The following is a 21,310-nucleotide window of genomic DNA, read 5'->3' as shown; positions in this document are numbered from 1 at the left end:
CACAGCACCCTTTCTGATGTGGGCATGCCATGCTGAGCAGTCCTGTGCCAGTGTCTCCCATGTTGCACAGTCAAATCCAAAGTTCTTGAGAGAGACCTTGAGAGTGTCCTTGTACTGCTTCTTCTAACTGCCATGTGATCACCTGCTCCATGTGAGTTCTCCACAAAATAGTCTTTTTGGCAAGTGTACATTTTGCCTTCGAACAATGTGGCCAGCCCATCGGAGTTGCGTTCTCTGAAGCATAGTTTGAATGCTTGGCAGTTCAGCTTGAGCAAGACTTCAGTGTCTGGTACCTTCTCCTGCCAGGTGATCCTGAGAATCTTCCTAAGACAGTTCAAATGGAAGCAATTCAGTTTTCCTACGAGTGGCAATCGCCTTGTCATGAACCTGTCATTCACTCCTTTTGGCAGGAATACCAGCTTGCTGACTAGATTAGTTTTGATTGCAAAACCCACGCCAGCTTCACGGCACTCCCCTTCACTGTGCTCACTCCAGAAAAAGATGTATCCAGCTCCAACTTCAGTAAGCTGGCCTTCATTTGCCAGCCTTGTTTCACTCAGGGCTGCTATTTGGATGCAATACCTGTTGAGTTCTCTTGCAACAAGAGCAGTTTGTCTTTCAGGTCTGCTGGATCTTGTGTTGTCTATAAGTGTGCACGTTCCATGTGCCGATATTGAGTGGAATCATTTTTGCAGATGTTCTTGTACATTTTGTATATTTTTTTGTGTTTTGACCACATATGGAGATTCCTCACCTGCTGTGGTAATCAGGCCAGGGTTGGATAAGCAGACGATGTTAAGAGCACCTTTTCCAGCCCCATTCCTCACACCAGGAGGTGAGCAATGCGATCCTTAAAAGGCTGCTCAGACATCCAAGGGGCTGCCAAGTCCCACTGCTGCTTCCAGTGAGAAATGACCCTATGGCCTGGGCTGCCTCTGTGCAGGGTTGTGACTACAGCTCCCAGTGTATCCACACCTGCTACTTCATCACTTGTCTGTCGCCACAGGACTTTGAGGCATAATAGCAAAATGGTATGGGTGATGTCTTTTGATTCCTGTGTAAACTTGATTTTAGCGAAGCAGAGTTTCACGAAGTTGTCAGCCTCACTCTCTCCTCCAGAGCCATCATGGTCCAGTGGCAGGACAAGAGTCAAAATGGCTGGTGATGGCTCAGGCTGCAGTGGATGACCTTGATGTCTTCCGTGTCTAACCAAGCTCTAAGCACTCCATATCTCCTGCTTCAGCTGCCTTCATGGCTATTGCAACAAATTGTTCTCATCCATCCATTCCACCAGAGGAAGTCTTCACATGTTTGGGGTAGACACCCCCCTACCTCACCAATGGGTTTGAGACCCCTTGGTTACCCTCGACCTGGATTGGCCCATCTACTGAAACGGTTTACCGGGGTTGGCTGCTGTGCATACTGCAGCTTCTTGGAGCCACAGGTGAGAGCTGGGTGGAACAGGTGAACACCAAGGCGGAAAGAGCCCAAAAAGGCTCTGTAGCCATCACACCAAGGTACTGGTTCTCTCTGAACACACCCTACACCCCAGCTAAGTGGCACAGAGGATAGAGCTCTGTGCCCACAGTCAGGAAGACCTGAGTTCAAACCCAGCCTCAGACACTTATCAGTTGTGTGACCCTAGGCAAGTCATGTCACCTCTGTCTGCTTCAGTAGAATTGGAAGGGGCCTTTGAGATGACTTTTCCAAGCTCCTCATTTTATAGAACAAATAGGCTCAGAGTGTTTAAGTGACTTGCCTAGGATCACACAGCTTAGATAGCCAAGCCAGGATTTCAATCCAGATCCTCTAACTCCAACTCCACTTAGCACTTTCCCACACATACTGTGTTTAGAATAAAGTGGGAGGTGAAATGTCTACTGAAGGCGAGGGAGTCACTGGAGAGATGGAGGCTTGAGGAAAATTTTTGAAATAACTGTTGCAGACAGTGTAATAGGGAATTGCTAAGAAGGGTAAAAAAATTGCTGTTCAGTAGGGAGGACTCATTTAAGGTTAGTGAATTTGTAGGAGATCCACCAGCAGTTCTGTACTTTTCTCCAGCTGTGATCAGCAGCTCAGGGGGATGAACAGAGATGATGGATATTGGGGCTAACCAGGGCTGAGACAGCAGGATGTTCAAGAATGAATGGAATTTAATGGATGAAGGATAATGAAACATTGAACTTGCTGACCATTGGATCAATTGTGTTTGGAGGGAAGTGAAGGCAGAATGAGGGTGATGAATGGAAGAAAGAGGCAAGAATTGAGGGACCAGAGAATGAAGATGAACATGAGGAGATCAGAGAGCTGTTAGTATTGAATCAGACAGGCGAATTGGGTAGGGTAAGGATGAATCAGGAGAGAACAAGTATACACTGGGGAGGTCGCATAAGAAAGAGGATTGTGCCTAGTAGAATCCTAGTAGAATAGCCTAGAATTATAGGTATTAAATGGAAAACTGCAGGGACAAACCAGTCATACAAGAGATGGTGTTTAATAGGTAGGGTTAATTATTGAGCTAGCTTCCAGAATTAACCAGCCCCTAGTTCCAATTAGAATGGTCTTTTATAGGCTGACAACTTAGAAATCACAGATGGCATGGGATTTTGGATAGTAATCACTCATTCTCCTTATAAATAATATTTATTAAATGTCCTAAGAAATCTCTAAGAATATATAAACAATAGTTTAAATTATGTTACATATATGTTCTATTATATTATATAAAATATAAAAATAGTTTACAGCATTATGATCATTTTAGTTAAACCTTCTAAGCTTATCTGATGTCTGATCAACTCCTCAGTTTACTAAAGGTTCATTGATGAAGTAGCTCTGATATTCATGTGGAAGACACAGTGGAATGCAAGCTAGACTCAGAGCAAAGGAGATAGCCTCTATGAATGGGTTTCTTTTCCTCTTTATTATAGCATTGACAGGTTGCAACAAATCAGTTTATTTTATAACTACAAAGAAAAGGAGGAAAAAACTTTCTCCAAGTTTTGCTCAAGCTAAAACAGAACTCCCTCATCTATCGGTAATAATAATTAGCATTTAAACCACACTTCAAAGTTTTCAAATCACCTTGTATACATTATCTTATTAGATTCTAACAACAACCTTATGAGATAGGCACTCCAGGCCTTATTTCCCCCATATTATAGATGAAAAAACTGAAGCTTACAGATATTAAGAGATTTTTTTGATGGTCACACAGATTATGTTAGAGGTAGGATTCAAAACAAGGTCTCACTAATTCCAAGTCTAGCATTTTATGTACTACCCCTAACTTGGATAGATCTCTGAACTGACAAGATCTTCTAATGTCCTCTGCTCCCTAGAAGGTAATTTGGGATGAATTAGTTCAGGAATAAAGGTACTACAACCTTCCTTAGATCAAACCCATAGTCCTAGGGTTGAGCCCAAGTTAAACTACCTTATGGGGATAGGTGAGACCGTGAGAGGTATTTGCCTATCTAGTGTTTTGTTGGACTTACTTGTGTGTTTACATTCTGCTGGTAAACCTGGTTTCTAAGAAGTTCACTTTAACTTGTAGTCAAATTGATTCCTTGAGGCAAATGTATTAATTGGATGTGGGAGCAGTCTGGATCTGGGATTGCACCTCTAGCAATCTCACAGCCAAAGGAGGAATGGATGATTTACTTGAACATATTTTTTTCCAAAATTCTAAGCCACCACCATTTTTCAGTCTTCCAAATATTATGGTTATAATTCTGCAACAACTTTCCTAGTGAATTCTGGGTGACTTTTCCAGAACCAACTTTTCTTGAATATTGAATCATTTTGCAGAAACTTTTCCTCTACTTGCTCCTCCCTCTTTATAACTTCATTACCTTTTAGAATCCACCCCTAGCTTGACCAGGGTCCACAAAGCAAACCATTCTCCACCCCTTTTTCCTTCCTCAGAATTAAAGTGCCACTAGTTGCCTCTAGTTCACTCCTTTTTCTTTCAGCTCCTGTAAGGGCAAGAAGAGCTGAGACAGCACCCTGGACTTCTCAGTCCTGGAGGGGCATTCAAGGGGTACCAGAATAATCCAGATCCCACTGTAGCCCCCTTTTAAGGGGGGCCAGTTGGCAGAAGGAAGACAACTGGAAAAATGGAGAGCAGCTGGTAAGAATGACCCTCTTTAGAGGGGAATCCAATGCTAGGGGAAAACATTGGTGCTTTTTGGTCTGGGAACACTTCAGAATTGAGATTCTATGCTTTTGGCAAGGAAGCATGGAAAGATGTGTGTGTGTGTGTGTGTGTGTGTACGTGTACATGAGGGGATAAACTCAGTAAAGTCACAAATATGAAGATCAGTATGAAGTTCCAAAGTAACAATGAAATAAATAAACCATGATGGAATTGGACTAATTTCTTCTGCTAGGCAACAATCTCCATTTCATCAAACATGTCTTCAAGTCCCAGACTATGAGATAATTCTGCTTTAGTCTCTCTCTTCCACCCCACTTCTCTTTTATAGGAAAATTCCATTTTTCTTCTTCATATGGTGTTTCCTGGGACTTTGGGTATCTGCAACTGTCCAGCGTTACCGAAGTAAGTGCGTTCATTCTTCTGGCAGGTATGGGAAATAGGGGATTAGGATGTATGCAGAAAACATGTTGTTCAAGGTGTTACTTGTACCTTTCATCTAGTTGGGAGTGAGTGAAGAAGGATGGGGATGATGAAGATAGCAACTGACTTTATACAATGCTTTCAGGTTTGCAAAGTCCTCTTCATTCATTATCTCAGTTGATCCTGTGAAGAAAGTGCTATAGTTTCTCTAATCCTTATTTTGAAGATGAGGAAACTGAGACTGGGAGAGGATAAATTACATGGGGAGCACAACTAGTGAGTGTCTGAGGAAGAATTCAAAGCCTGATTTTCCTGGTGCTGAGTCCAGGGCTCTAAGCACTATAGGAGATTGTCTCTCTTATTTGAGGAATGAGAGAAACAGCAGTTTCCTTCACAACTTTCCCTTGTGATCCTGCTTTCAGGGCGAGTGGGTGCCAGGTGGCTGATTCCGCTGTAGTCATACTGAGTTTAGACCTGAAACCCTGGCTGTAATAACATTTTGCCAAAAGGTAAAGCAACTATTTAGATGGGCTCAGAGAGAGAATGAGAAAACTCAGACCTGCTTTGGAATCACCCTGATCACTTATTGGATGACACGTAGCTACTTGAGGAAAACAGAAAAGGGTTTGATGGAGTGTGGTCTTCTGGGAGTCCAGGGCACCCCCTACGGATGTTCAGGAAAAGCCCAAGAACCTTCTAGCATTTGAGAAAAAATGGGTTTCATTCTCCTACCTCCTACCTTCAGTAGCTTTTAACTTGGATACCTGCTATACTTTCACACCTCATTTAGGTAAATGTTTAACTTTCCTGTTTTGTCATTTTCAAGTAAGTCTGTTTTTCCACATCTCTATTATTTCCTCTATTTTCCACGTCTCATTATCACCTCCTCCCATATTAAAGAGAGAGCATTTCATTAGCAGATCCAGGTATTTTAATCCCCCAGCATCAATCCATTAAAATATATGAATCCTCCAAATCAAAAATAGTGGTGGAGTGTACTTGATCCCTTTCTTAATGCCATTGTGAGAAAAGGAGATTGTAAAAGAAGGTGAGGCTGCAAAGAACTTCACCATCTAGGAGCTACTTGAATTGGCCTTGGGCCATTTGTGGTTTTCTTGGACTTAATGAATAGACTTTAAAAAAAATCTAAACCACCAGAAGGCTTCCAACCAGGCTCCTGACACTGTACCATTCAGTACATGTTAGTGTAGCTGTGTTTCAAAATGAATGAATGAATGAAAAAAATTTATTAAAGCCTTTCTATATGCCAAGTACTGTGCTTAGTAAAGTTATTTAAGAAGCCTCCTCCTGTTCATTCCTTCACCTCCTCCAGGGCAGGAGTAAATGGAGAATTTTAAAATTAGAATCATTCCATCTTATGTTGAAAGTAAATTATAATAATAGACTCTTTGGTTAGAAGAGGTCAATCAGATCAACCTCTTGTCCAAATCTCTGCTACAACCTTCAATAATTATAAGCCAACTTTCAGTTAAGGAATTTTATTGTAAATAATTTATTAGCTCTTAATCATGATGTAGGTTCACTTGTGGAAGATGAATTAGAACAATCATCTTTTCTTCCTCTAGGGTTTCCTATCTCCTTGACTCCTAATCCTGAGAATGACCTTTGTCCACCAGTAAGGATTGGCCAGGATGATTTACCAGGCAAGTGAACACCAATCTTACTGAAAATATTGATACTGGCTTTCTAGAATTTATTTACTTGCATTTCTGATTCATGAAAGTGATGGAACAGAATAAAATGAATATGACTAATAATTTTTTCTTTCTTTTCTATAGGATTTGACTTAATTTCTCAGTTCCAGGTAGATAAAGCAGCATCTAGAGGAGCTATCCAGAAGGTTACAGGCTCAACATCATTACAAGTGGCTTATAAATTGGGAAATAATGTAGACTTCAGGATCCCAACCAGGTAACATTTTTGTCTATTTTGTTTGTGGTGTTTTGCTTTTTACCGACACCAAACCACATACTTTTAGCTATATTGGACAACTTCAAAAGTTACCACTAGTTATAATAGTCTATATTTCTATATGCTATTACTCTAATTGAATACAGCAGGAGATCTAGCTCTTCCTTCTTTAGGCAATAAATATGCCTACTTCTATGTAAAATCTACATATAAATTTATGTCATTATCCATCCACAAATCCATGAGTATGTTAATATATGTGGTTCTTTTGGATTTGAATCTGTGTATGTATAGCTCTTCTCTGTTTTCAGAATGTATATCATTACTTTCTTTTCCGGGGGAAAAAATCAGTGAGATTATTATAGAATCAGTACAGGAAGTCTGCTTATTCCCTTGAGCTCTGTTCTATAATTTTGTCTGGTTTTGACTGAAAGGACCCACTGTGCAGAATACTGAAGGTTAAGCATTCATTCAACTAAGCGCCACCGAGTGGATAGAAGGGGTTACAGAGGTGCTGTTCAAACAGCCTAGTGCTGAAATACAGCACTCGCCTTGTTCTTTTAGAAGTCCCTGTAACTGCAAGCAAACAGAAGCAACTTGGGCAACAGTAACGAGAGCAGCAGTAATGAAAAATAATTCTTCATTAATATAAGGGCCTTTTTACCTAGAAGCAGGCCTTTTATCTTTTGAATTATTTGTAACAGATGTGCTCTTATGTAGCTGTAAGTTGTTGATAGCACCATTGTTATAAAATGAGTTTCCAATTGTTAGTGATTTGAGCTTTTTCTAAAATTAACTAACATTTGATGTATCATTTCAGTTTTAAAATGAGGTATAGGTTTTGTCACATTTTAACTGCAATCTGTAATTTATAATCATGTGGCAGCTTAACGTGCAAAGGACTTTGTTAGATATGACTGAAACTTTGTAGCCAGCTGAAGAACACTGTGAAAGCTCATTGAATGTTAATTGTAATAATTTTGGAAAAATTTGAATTTCTACTCTTGGCTTGTTTTTTTTATTTTTATGTTTTTCAACCTATCAATTTACGTAAGAAATTTTTTTGTGCCTGGAAAAACAGAAATTTAAAGGGAATGATGATAGATACATCAACAGAATTTTTCTCTTTGCTTCATCTTTATTCTCAAATATGGAAATAATTACTTTAGGCTAAAAAAAACACTTTTAAGACCTCTTCTGTCTTTTATCTCTTCTCAATGAAATAATTTGTGCTAAAACTACCACCAGTTATTAGTGGTGACTGGTTTTTCAGCTTGATAATTAAAGAACCCAAGCCCTAGTCACCAGTCTTTGTCAATCACGCGTTATTGTAAATGCCCAGATTCATCGTTAAGCAATTTTTACGGGCTGTCTCATACGTGCTAGATTTTCTTCCTCCAAATGCAACCACCTGTATACCCTCCCTCTATAGCCAGTTTGTTAAAAAAAATTCAGGGGTAAAGTAGATTATGTATGGGAGCAAATACGATGATCAAATTAGGAGAGAATTGTTGATAGAACACAAGAAAGGTAATAAGAAAAAATTTTCTAAAAAAAAAATCTTTCTACTTATAACGTTCTTTCTCTAATTCTCTTCCAGATCCATGAGGTAAGGGATCTTGGGGTTGAGTAATGCTCATATACTCTATTCAGTTTGCTTCCAAGTCAAGTTGACTTCTTTAACTCTGGGAAGAGACAGCTCTGGTCATACAGAGAATGTATGTTTTCTTCCAAAGGCAGCTTCTGTGATGCAGAATATTAGGCTCATGGAACCATGTTAGCAATATGATATCTGATATTTTTATAGCATTTTATGATTTACAAAATGCTTTCTTCTCAACAACCTTATGGCATAGTAGTTCAAATTTTTTTTAGTAGTTTGAATATTATGATCTCCTTTTACATATGAGGAGACTCAAAGCCAGGAAAGTTAGGTGACTTTCTTACATTCATACGGATAGACAGTGGCAGAGTCAGCATGCAGAAAGAGATCTCTCTTTGTTCAAAGAAAGAGACATTAGGAGCTCCCTTGTGGAAGTGCAGGACAGAAATTGGGGCCCAAGGATGTAATGTGACTTTAATACTTTCCTCTTCTTCCCTTCCCAGCTTTCAACTATGTGCTAAGAAAAAACATTTCTAAGTGCCTTATTCATCATTCTCTGTCTATAATTTATTTCTAGTCAAGCATTTCAGTTCTCTCACTTCCCCTGACAATTAAATTAATTTTTTTTCACATGAACTCAACTTCTTTGCTAGCTAAGATCATCAACAGATGTGTCAAGGACCAAGGACTTTTTTTTTGCTTAAATCCCAACGATTCTCACTCTAAGTAATTTGGTACAGATGGTAACATAATAAAAAAATTAAATCATTATGGAATGAAATGCTTTTCAACTCTGAATGCTGTCAAATTTATTTATTTATCTGGACAGCATCTTTGCAATAATGCAATTTGTGAAGTTCCCCTAAGCCAGTGAGATTGAATGCTATTAAATTTATTCAAGCATAATTTGGTGATGCTTATCTATTTATATGATCTGTATGATTTAATATAGTCTTTCAGTGACATAAATATTACAAAATTTTCCCACATTTTATATTAAAAGTAATGGAAAAATGTTAACTCTAGAGTCAGAGGGTCTAGTTTCAGATTCTGCCTCTAATGCCTACTACCATTGCGTCTGTAGGAAAGTCACTTAACTCTTCTTTCTTTATGATGTGAAAGGGTGAGACAAGATGAAATACCCTTTCAGCTCCAAATATATGATTCTATGCATAAATGTGGCACAGGAGAAAACATAGAGTCTAGGTTCAAATTCCTAGGGTCCCTTCCAGCTCTAAATCTATGATCATATTTTTAATTTTCTATGCCATAATTTTTATCATGTAAAAATTTGCCACTTACTTTCAAGTACATTGGCAAGCATATAGTAGGTATTTAATAGATACTTCTGGAATAGAAGTGTAGTCTGGACCAAGATGTGCAATATGATAGTATTAATGAAACTTGAGTGACAGAGTAGATAGGAGTGCAATGGACTCAAAGGTCAGGATCCTCCTCCCCCTCCAAAAAAGATAAAAATAATGAAATATACATAAGAATCCCAGATTTAATTATATTTTCTTAAATGAAGTTTGCTTTTAGACTTTTCCCTCTATTTTCTTTATTTATATCATTTGCTATATTAAATTATTGGAAAGGATGATTGCTCATGGTCATTTTCTCCCCTCCCCAATGATTCAATAGCCAGACATTGTTCAGTGAGTCCATGTTGAGGCTATACCTTAGCTGACCTCATCAGAGACAGAGTTCTTAAAGCATACTCCATCAGCCAAACTAGCTAAAAAGATCTTCCATCTTAATAATAGTGAAGTTGGAAAATTAAGAAAGGTGATTGCTTGTGGTCCCACACTGGCAAACCCCTCATATTTAAACCTTAAGTATGATGGAGGAGAGAGCTTTTACAAAGTGGGGTAACAGCAAGGGGCCTTACCGACTAATACTTGGGTATACTTTGTTTTTTGTGTAATAGATGAAAATACTCCTGAAAAAGCAGTATTTTCCAATTGACCAATGTGACCAATTTGGTGTGATTTTGAAAATCTTTTTTTTATTCTCCATTTTCAATTTTCTAACACATTGGCTTTAATAGTCTCATGGGATTTAGAGTAGGAAGGAACCTTAGAGATCATGTAATAAAGTCAGAAGTGGTAAATGTTTAATTACCAACTTTCCAGAAACAAACCAAGATATACTGATGACACACTTTCAGATTTGATTTGCATTATTAACATTTTCTTTATCATTTCTTAAGTCCAGAAATCAACAAAACAATACAAGAAGATATGATTTGTAGCATTTGCAAATTTCCAACATGTCAATGCTCACATTAAAAATTTAATGGTTGGCTTTCAGGTTTAAGGTGGCTCTAACACATCCCTGAAAACCTAATTTTATAGCTGAAACTGAAACCCATTAATAGGAGACTTGCCTCCCAAGATGATACAGATATTAAGTAGCAGATCCAGGATTCATACCCATCTTCTGAGTCAATCAATGAGCATTTATTAAGTGTTTACTATATGCTAGGCAGTTAGGTAGTACAGTGGATAGAATGCTGGTAGTACAGTGGATAGAGTAAGGAAGACCTGAATTCAATCCTTCCTTAGATACTCACTAGCTGAGTGACCTTGGGCAAAATCTTGAAGATGTGATTTTAAATACAACTTCATACTCTTAGTAGCTATGTAATCCCAAACAAGTCACTTCACCCTGTTTGCCACAGTTTCCTCATCTGTAAAATGAGCTGAGGAAGGAAATAATAAACCACTCCTTGCCAAGAAAACCCCAAACTGGGTCACAAAGGGTGGGACAGGCTGAACAATGACAACAGGAATGTGTCAGATACTGTGCTAAGGGCTGGGAAATAAAGCACAAGCAAGAGCTTGCATTCTAATAAGGGAAGATAACACATGAAAACAGGAAGCCTAAATGGAGGGGAAAGAAATGACAGTATCCAGTACAGTGAGCATGATGCAGGAGCCCAGATAACAGCCTGGTGGGAAATGACACAACTGAATTAGGTGTCCTCCTTACATGGAGGTTCTGGGAGGGCATGGCATTCTTGCCATTATAACACTGTGTGTGTGTGTGTGTGTGTGTGTGTGTGTGTGTGTGTGTGTGTGTGTGTGTGTGTGTGTGTGTGTTTAGTAGCTGGTTATCATTTCACATGGCCCATCCTAAATAATTTCTGACCTTACTTCCAGGACTATTCCTAGACTGAGAACTTCCTTTAGTAGAAGCTTGCCATCTTACATAATAGCCTTAGAGTCTCTCCTGGAACATTGACCACTAATGCGATATTGCTTAAAGGAAGAGAAAGAAGATAAATTTATCAGTTTAACTTTCTCAGCTAATTGCCACAGCAACATCTCCATTATTATTATTATTCATATTTGAATGGTAAAGAAAGAGATTCTTTTAGCAACATGTACAAAGGCACAAGATTTAGGGTTGGGACAACTTTGCTACTTATAATCCTATTTATAATCTAAAAGCAGCTAAGTGGGATAGTGGAGAGAGTGCTGGACCTGGAGTAAGGAAGTTTTTGTTGTTGTTCGGATATTTCAGTCGTGCCCAATTCTTCATGACACCATTTGAAGTTTTCTTAGAAAACATACACAAGTGGTTTGCCATTTTCCAGCTCATTTTATAGATAAGGAAACTGAGGCAAACAAGGTTGAGTGACTTTCCCATGGTCACCCAGCTAGAAAAAGTCTGAGGCCAGATTTTAATTCAGAAAGGGGAGTCTTTCTGACTGCAGGACTCTATTCATTGTGCTATCTAGCTTCCCTGGAGTCAGGAAGACCTGAATTCAATCCTTCCTTAGATACTCACTAGCTGAGTGACCCTGGGCAAATCACTTAACTTCTTTTTTTCTCAGTGTCCTCATCTGTAAAATGGGGATCATAATAGCACCTACCTCCCAAGGTTGTTGTGGGAATAAAATGAAGTAATATTTATAAAACATGCTGCAAATCTTTAAGTGCCACATAAATGTTATTATTATTAAACTTCATGATTTTCTGAAATAATAAATTATATAATACATCTCAATATCAATTGGCAGATACTTTAATTAAAACCAAAATAAAAAAGAGAGAGAAAAAAACAGCCAAAGTCAAAAATTCTGGAATAAAGGTTTTATTCTTCTTTGGGTTCAAAATGTGTTTTGAAAATGTACAGGATAAATGATGTGAAACAGAGAGTAAGAGCTCAGTGAATGATTAAGTGGAATTGAAAAGTATGCTGAAATAAGAAGAATAATAGTAGTAAACATCAGTAATTAGTTCCTAAGTATATGTATAAAAAGATGAATACCATACTAGAAACATGAATCTACAAATATTATAAAAAATAATTGCTATAAAAGGAACCAGGGTAGAAACCCAATAGCCCAACAAAAATCCCAGGAGAAGGTCAAGTGTTCTGTTATTTGCTAAATCCTACAAAACATCAGAGGACTTACTGGAGATTGTAGTCCTACTTAGCTGAACCATTATGAAAACAAAGGTATGATAAAATAAATTAGTCACTCTGGCAAGGTAGCTAAAACTTCTCTATTCTTTGCTTCAAATTCTCTTGGTATGGGTTCAAATTTTGCTTCTCACTATTTTTGTAACCTTGGACAAATCATTGAAAATTCCTAGGGCATAAGTTTCCTTATCTCTAAAACAGAGGTTAGACTAGATGGTCTCTGAGATTTTTTTCAACTCTAGAGTTGTTCTTTCTATGTTAGCCTCTTATCTTCTACTTCATTATATATTCCATTAGGATTTTTTTTTTTTTACCTGATTTGTTAGTGAACTGATAGGAAGCGGGAAGGCATGCCTCGACATTCTGGCACCTAGTGGTACCTGCATGTAAGTCATGTGACTCAGTAGCAGTAAGAAGTCATCATAGTGAGGTGGAATGAGCCTTTTACTGTGAACAAGAAGATTCAAATTCTAAACTAACTTTTCCTATGACCTTGGGCAAACCACTTTACAACTCTTGGCTCCAGTTACCTCACTTGTAAAACAAAGTTTGACTACGTCTTCTAAAATGTCTTCTTATATCTTATGATTAAAAAATTCCAGAAGACTGGGTCATTTTGGCAACTTAAATGATTAAGATGGACAGCCTATGAAACTAGGAAATTGACAAAAATTCATAACGATTTCGAAAACAGAAGCTTTCTATTTCCACAATAAATGATTGCAATGTACTAAGTTAATAAGGCCCAATTCATTATAATAAGTTCTTACTATATTTGTTTGAGTAATTGAAATATTATTACAACAAATCAAATGTTTATTTTCTCACATAATTCCTCCCTGCTGTCCCTGAGACTTTCACTTGAAAAAAGGATCATTAGAGATGGGGGAAGGCAAAGGGAGATCATTTGAGTTTTTAAACTCTGGAGAACATTCAAAACTCTGCAATGATCACTGATCATTGAGATTTGCTACAGGGCAATAGCTCATCCCTCAGTTTTACAGCGGACAATAACAGAGTTAGTTGCAATTTAATTCTCCTAAGAGTTCTTGTTCCTTAGTCTTTCTTAGATGCTTAAAGAAAGAAAGACTGTATCTTAGAGGAAAAGTGATTGCAATACCATTTCATAAAATCACAGAGTACCTAAACTGGAAGGGACTTCAGAAACCATCTAGTCCAAGTCAAATCAGAACAAGAATTATCCCTCTCCACCACATACCTGTGGAGGTCATTCTGTCTTTGAAAACTTCAAATGAGGGACAAGTGACTACCTCCAGAAGCAGCACATTTCATTTTTAGCCTTTCATTGCTGCCAGATTAGTAAGAAATTTAGCATTTCCTTCCTTTTTAAATTCAAGTTTGAGGATTTAAGCAGCTTTGATTTTGTAGAAGAATCATCAGGAAGTTGGTGTAGCCCCAGGTCACTATGTGTTTTCCCTTAAGGGTGTGGTCTGGAGGGTGCTTCTGTAGCACCTGGGAAGCTGGAGAAGGTTTGTGTAGGGCTAGTAATGGGAATAGATAAATAGGGAGAAAATGAGATGCAATTGAGAGGAGATAGAGGGTGAATGCTGATTCACACTTGCCTCTCTCACTCACTACTTATATGAATAGGGCATTTACTACTTGGATCCCTTCTCTTAGATAGTAGCAATTTATTTAACTCTTTTTCTGCTCTGATAAGGATGAAGCACAATCCTAAGAGAGACCTGGAAGCAGAGTAAATGTACTTTTGCAGAGTAGAAACAAAGTCCAAAGTGAGGGGTAGGATTTGCAACAGACAAATGTTTTATTAATTTTTCTATTCCAAAAGTAAATATGTAAGAAAGTTAGGGACATGGTGTTATGAAGATTGTATACAGTTATCCTTTCCATACTGGGACTTTCCCTATCATAGTTTCCATATATCGTGGGTGGGCATAAGAAATGAAATGGAAATTTTTGAGAAGTTTTGTGGAAGCAGCAGACAACATGTGAATGCCAATAGATGACACAGAAAAAGTTTAGAAACTCAGAAATGCATAAAATATATGTATGGTATTGTATAATATCAACATATTTTATCTTTTGATACCATAATAATTCAGACTTCTTCTCTGGTATGATGGGAGGGCCACAAATTTATGTAGATTTTCTAGATTGCAGGGCTCTGTACCCCTAACCCCTATGATGTAGAGGGGATAATTGTAAATGTATACGTATAACACACATACACACATATATGTATGAATATATAGACACATGTGTACATATGTATCTATACATCTCTCTCCAAGTAAATCTAAACTAAACCAAAATTACTTTGAAATTATTAGTACTTTGAAATTCTTTAACACATATTCATTTGATTAAAATTTTGGTAGTTTTTCCTAATGGATCAGCTTCCTAAACTAGTGGAAATGATTTAAATTCTTAGTTATCTTTCACTAGCTGAACCCAAAGTTGCTGAGAGCTTTGTAGAAGTATATAGTCTGGTCACTGTTACAGAGGCTGAATAACAGTAGCTCTTTGGCTAAAATAAATGGTGACATTGTTGGAATTTTTGAGGTTGGTAACTCCTAGCCATCTTTGGCTAAGAGAGTGTTGGCTTTTACACATTCTCCAAAACTGAGAATTAAAATAGAAGCATGCTTGGGTCTCTGGGAAGGCCTTTATTGAAGGTTATGAAAGGCCAAATAGTGAAGGGTAGGATTCTCAAACTACAGTCTTTCTGTAAGCCTGGAATCTGGGGAACTACTGAAAAACCTAAAAAGGACTTATGGAACTCAAAATAAGCTTCATGTTTACCTTTTATGGTTCCACCCAGACATCTGTATCCCAATGGACTACCTGAAGAATACTCCTTTTTAACAACTTTTCGGATGACTGGAAGCACTCTGAAAAAGAACTGGAGCATCTGGCAGATACAGGATTCCTTGGGGAAAGAGCAAGTTGGCATGAAGATTAATGGTCAAACGCAGTCCCTTGCATTTTCCTATAAAGGCGTGGATGGCAGCCTCCAAACTGCAGCTTTTTCAAATACTCCTGCTTTGTTTGATTCCCAGTGGCATAAAATTATGATTGGCGTGGAAAGGAGGAGCGTCACCCTCTTTATTGACTGCAAAAGGATTGAATCCTTACCCATAAAACCAAGGGGCAAGATTGATGTGGATGGCTTTGCTGTTCTAGGAAAGCTCACAGATAATCCTCAAGTTTCTGTTCCAGTGAGTACAAAAATCATATATTTGAGAATCTTTAAAAAATTTTTTCTATCTTTTAAAATTAGTTAATTTGTTTTCATTTTTCTACAATCACTTCCATATATCTTGGATTTTTTTCCCTCTCCCTTCTCCACCTTACCCTTCCTTCCCCCCTCCCTCCCCGAGACAGCATGCAATCTTATATAGTTTCTACACATACGTTCTTATTAATTACATTTTCACCTTAGTCATGTTGCATAGAAGAATTAAATGATGGGGAGAAACCATGAAAACAAAACAAAACATGACACAAGAGAAAATGGTCTGCTTCATTCTGTGATCCAGTTCTATAGTTATTTCTCTGGATGTGGAAAGTATTTTGCCTCAAGAGTCCATTGGGAATTTTTTAGGTTTTTGGATTGTTGTGAAAGGGCTAAGTCTACCAGAAAAATTCCTCACACACTGTGGTTATTGCTGTGTGCAAAATTCTCCTGGTTCTGCTCCTTTCACTCAGCATCAGATCATATAGGTCCTTCCAGGCCTTTCTGAAGTCTTCCTGTTCATCATTTCTTATAGGGAGATAGTATTCCATTACATTCATATACCACAACTTGTTTAGCCATTCCCCAATTGATGGGCATCCCCTTGATTTCCAGTTCTTGGCCATCACAAAGAGTGCTGCTTTAAATATTTTTGTACATGTAGGACCCTTTCCCATTTTTATGATCTCTTTGGGATACAGTCCTAGAAGCAATATTGCTAGGTCAAAGGTTATGCACATTTTTTTGTAGCCCTTTGGGCATAGTTCCAAATTGCTCTCCAGAGTGGTTGCATTAGCTCACAGTTCCACCAACAATGAATTAGTGTTCCAACTCTCTTGCATCTTCTCTAGCATTTATCATCTTCCTGCTTTGTCATGTTAGTCAATCTGATAGTCATGATGTGGTACCTCAGAGTTATGCTGATTTTCATCTCTCTAATCAATAGTGATTTAGAGCATTTTTTCATTTGACTATAGATAGCTTTAATTTCTTCCTCTGAAAGTTTCTTGTTCATATCCTTTGACCATTTATCAATTGGGGAATGACTTGTATTCTTGTACATTTGTCTCAGTTCTCTATATATTTTAGAAATGAGGCCTTTATCACAGGCAGTAATTGCAAAAATCCTTTCCCAGTTTTCTGCTTCCCTCCTAATCTTGTTTGCATTGAGTTTGTGCAAAAATCTTTCAATTTAACGTAATCAAAATTATCATTTTATACTTCATAATGTTCTCCATCTCTTGTTTAGTCAAAAATTTCTCCATTCTCTATAAATCTGACAAATACACTATTCCTTGCTCCCCTAATTTGCTTATAGTATCAGTCTTTATATCTAGATCATGTATCCATTTGGACTTTATTCTTGTGTACAGTGTCAGGCCTTGGTCTATGCCTAGTCTCTGCTACACTGTTATCTAGTTTTTCCAGCAATTTTTGTCAGACAGTGAATTCTTATTCCAGAAGCTGGGGTCCTTAGGTTTATCAAACAGTAGGTTGCTATTTGTATTGACTACTGTGTCTTGAGTACCTAACCTCTTCCACTGATCTGCCCCTCTATTTTTTAGCCAGTACCAAGTAGTTTTGATGATTGCTGCTTTATAATACAATCTGAGATCTGGTAGGGCTAGGCCACCTTCCCTAGCATTTCTTTTCATTAGTTCCCTTGATATTTGATAATCTTAAAAAATTAGTTTGACAAAAATATTTTCCAAATATCTTTGGCAAATATGCATTTTTGTATGTATGTGCCTGTCTGTTGCCTTAGTTCATTAACATTTTTTCTTTAAAGTTTCCAAAGCATAACATATTTACTCTTTCATTTATTTATTCATTCTTTCTTCCTTCCATGCATGCATGCATTCATTCAGCAGGAAAACAGCATGGTGTGGTGAAAAAAGCTCTGGACTAAAAGTCAGGAAAGTTGGTATCACATTTCTCATGTACTTCTGACTACTTTGGTAATATTCTGAGTAAATCTCTAGAATTTGATTTACTCATCTGTAAAATGGATGAATGAAATGAATGAAAAGCATTATTAAGCTCTAACTATATAGCCAAGCATGGGGCTAAACTTTGGTGATATGAATACAAAAAGGAGACAGTCTTTGCCTTTAAGAAGTTTATATTCTAATGGAGTGGACAACACATGAAAGGGAACAGTGGCCCAGGGAGGGAGTTTTAGTGTTGGAAGTCTCAAAGACGGTGAGTTAAACAATAGAGCAGACCATTAATAAAGACTTTCCAAAGTGTATGGTAGTGATGATTTGATTATAGTTGTCTCAGGAAAAGGTAGAAGGAGGAGGTGACAGGTAAAAAATTCAGAATGAAGATGAGTATGCAAAGTCCCTGGTGTGCAGAGTTATGGGCTTTAGCTCCTCCCAAGGTTTCTTCTAGCTCTAACATCCTTTGATTTTTATAACAGTTTATTGAATGCCTACCCTAGACATGTCAATATAGTGTGGACCATCGACCTCCAGCTCTAATTCTTCTTTTAGAGAAGTCTTTTCTAACTTCTCTTGCTGACTTCACTGAATGCCAACTTATCTAAACTCCTGCAATATTTTGTAGTTTGTACCCAGAGAGTGTAAGGCAGGTAGGTGGTGTGGTACATAGAACATCATGCCTGGAGTCAGGAAGACCTGAGTTCAATTCTAAAAGAAAGTGAAGAAATAGAACTTGGTCAAGAGGAGTTTACAATCTAGCTGGAGAGATACTATATACATCCTTTATCCTCCCCCCCACCCCCGCAAAAGCTTTTACCAATGGATATTTACTGAATAGGTATAGAAAAGTGAAGCGCAACATTTGAAATTAGAGACACACTGACCACCACCACCCTGATCCTTTGGGCTCAAGTTTTAAGTCATTGCCAAAAAATATTCTTCCAACCAAATTAACTTCTGGGTGTGTCATACCTGGTGGATGAAGACTTGTAGGACATAACGTCTTGTCTGCTGAGTCAATTTGCTGCTAGGCTAAGTCAAGCAAGTCTTGCATAGGACAAATACAAAGTCTTATAAAAAAATCACTTGGCCATGTGGGAAAGGCTGAGGAAGGTAGTAATTAGAGATGATATCATAGAATCACATGATTTCAGGAAAGGCAGAAAAAATACAGTGTTTAAAATTTTGAAGAATTAGGTCTTGCACAAAATAGGCAAATCATGTTTGCTTATCCATAAAATGAAGGAGGTAGACGAGGTCATGGGTGGGGAATCTGTGGCCTCAAGACCACATGTAGCCCTCTAGGTCCTCAAGTGTGTCCCTTTGATTGAATCCAAACTTCACAGAACAAATTCCTCTAATAAAAAGATTTGTTCTGTAAAACTTGGACTCAGTCAAAAGGCTGCACCCAAAGTCCTAGAAGTCCACATGGGACCTCAAGGCCAAGGTTCCCCATCCCTGGACTAGGGGATCTTTAAAGTCCTTTCCAACCCTAAATCTATGATCCTAGGATCCTATGGTGACAAAGGGATTTTTAACAATATTTGAGTCAGGAGATTTGTGGTCATAAAAGTAAAATAGTAATGATTACTAAATAACTTCTACTCAAATAATCATGTAATACCACTATTTTAATCCCCAGTGAACTTAGACTGAAGAGTATCAATCTTATAAGAAGATATTTCAGAATTCTTTTTAATAACAGTTCATTTTAAGCTAGGATGTGTGAATTAATAATTGGGTCATTTATATCAATCTGCATTTGAACTGTAAAGTTGAATGCCAAAACACAAAACTCACATTTCTAGAATCAGTTGGTGTGGTACAGAGATTCTGAAATGCCTTCTCTGAACTTCTGTAAAGAAAATAAGTTATCAGGAGCTGCAGTAATGGAACTCTTCAAATAGCTTGTTTCCCAAGAAGAATTATGATGAGTGTGAAGGATAGTGTGAAATATCTATGTTCTGTGATGGACAGGAAGCAATTTGTAGCCGCCACATTTCTGCTCTGGCTTGTAGATACTTGAGAAAGCATTTCCTCAAGTAATGAATTATTACACCTCAAATAGAGATGTCAGAAATCTGATGGCAGCCAGCCTTGTAGCACCTTGCTGTTCTTGCTGGCAAGATGTCTCACTGCAGGCTTTCTAGACCAGCTGTTGTACAACAGGGTCAAATGCACACTCCCACAGTCACAAAGTTCAGCCTGGACCATAGTATACAAGACAGTATGTGATTGTTTGAGCCTGGTGGATTTCAGTCAGTCAATCAATAAGTATTTTTATTGTGCTCAGCAAGTATTAGGCACTGTAAGGAGACACAAGAAGTCAAAAGACATAAGCCATGCTCTGTGGAACTTAGCACAGTGCCTGGTACACAGTAGGTAGCTAATAAATGTTTATTGAATGAATGAATGAATCAAAGAATTTCCAAGGTAGTTGGAGAGATAAGACCAATGTACATAAAGCAATTAGGAAGCAAGACAAGACATCATTTCAAAAATCAAGTTATTAATGTAATATTATTATTATGGAGTGAGATAGGCCAATTAGAAGGCAATTGCTAGTTTGTACAATGAGATAATGGGATACCTGGATTACTATGGTGACAGATGGAAAAGAAGGGTCATATATGAGGGACTTCTTGGAGAAAATATCAATAGGACCTGGAAATTGCCTGGATATGAGAAATCAGTTAGATGGAAAAGTCATAAATGACTCCACATCTTCATGTTTTGGCATCTGAAATAATAGTGATACCACTGAAGGAACAGGAAAGTTCGAATAAAGAACTGCTTTTTATGGGGAAATGATATGCAAGGTTTTAAAAACACTGATTTTGAGGTAATGTTGACATTACTGAAAGAACATTATGTATGTAATATATATGTATATATATCATATGATACATATTATAGATAATGCATATTAAATGCAATGAACTTTGCTTGATGCTGTGAAAGAGATAAAGATAAGTAAAAATCTCCATTCTCAAGGATCTTATAATCTCTTAGGGGTGGTAAAATATGTACTCTAATATTTCATAAATAAGAAGTTGCTAATTATATAGCAAAAGTAGAAACAAAGTGCTGTACGGTAGAAAATGAAAAGGGAACAAGGCATTTGAGTTGGCCCTTGAAGAATGGGTTGGATTTCAGTCAGTAGACATAGGGCTGGGGATTGGATTATACTATAGTTCTTACTGTTGGGTTATTTCAGTCATGTCTGACTCTTCACGTCCCCATTTGGGATTTCCTTGGCAAAGATACGGGAGTGGTTTGACATTTCCTTCTCCAGATTTTACAGATGAGTACCTGGGGATAATAGGATTAAGTGATTTGCCCAGGGTCACACAGCTAATAAGTGTCTAAAGCTGGATTTGAACTTGGGTCTTCCTGACTTTATCCACCACATCACCTAGCTGCCCTACACTCTATAGTATAGACTATAAAATGTTGCTGGAGTTTAGATAAGTTGGCATTCAGTGAGGGCAACAGGAAAAGTTGGAGAAGACTTCATGGAAAAAGGAGAATCAGAGCAGGAAGTTGAAAGAGTGGTAGCAGGGAAAAAAGGAGGCACTGCAAGTAAGGTGAACAACATGAGT

At 37.7% G+C, this 21,310-nt stretch overlaps 1 protein-coding gene across 1 annotated transcript in view; it reads left to right on the top strand.

The window, feature by feature from the left end:
• Positions 1-4,118: 4,118 nt before the first annotated feature.
• The window catches only part of COL9A1 (collagen type IX alpha 1 chain), a 127,530-nt gene continuing 110,338 nt past the window's right edge, over positions 4,119-21,310 (top strand). The window contains exons 1-5 of the mRNA XM_072638059.1: positions 4,119-4,132; positions 4,488-4,561; positions 6,166-6,243; positions 6,379-6,511; positions 15,352-15,748. Coding sequence (XP_072494160.1) covers positions 4,119-4,132; positions 4,488-4,561; positions 6,166-6,243; positions 6,379-6,511; positions 15,352-15,748 — 696 coding nt within the window. The remainder of the gene's footprint in view (positions 4,133-4,487; positions 4,562-6,165; positions 6,244-6,378; positions 6,512-15,351; positions 15,749-21,310) is intronic.

Source organism: Notamacropus eugenii, chromosome 2, assembly GCF_028372415.1.
Source record: "Notamacropus eugenii isolate mMacEug1 chromosome 2, mMacEug1.pri_v2, whole genome shotgun sequence".
In the NCBI taxonomy this organism is placed as follows: domain Eukaryota; kingdom Metazoa; phylum Chordata; class Mammalia; order Diprotodontia; family Macropodidae; genus Notamacropus; species Notamacropus eugenii.
This window is presented reverse-complemented; position numbering and strand designations above follow the sequence as displayed.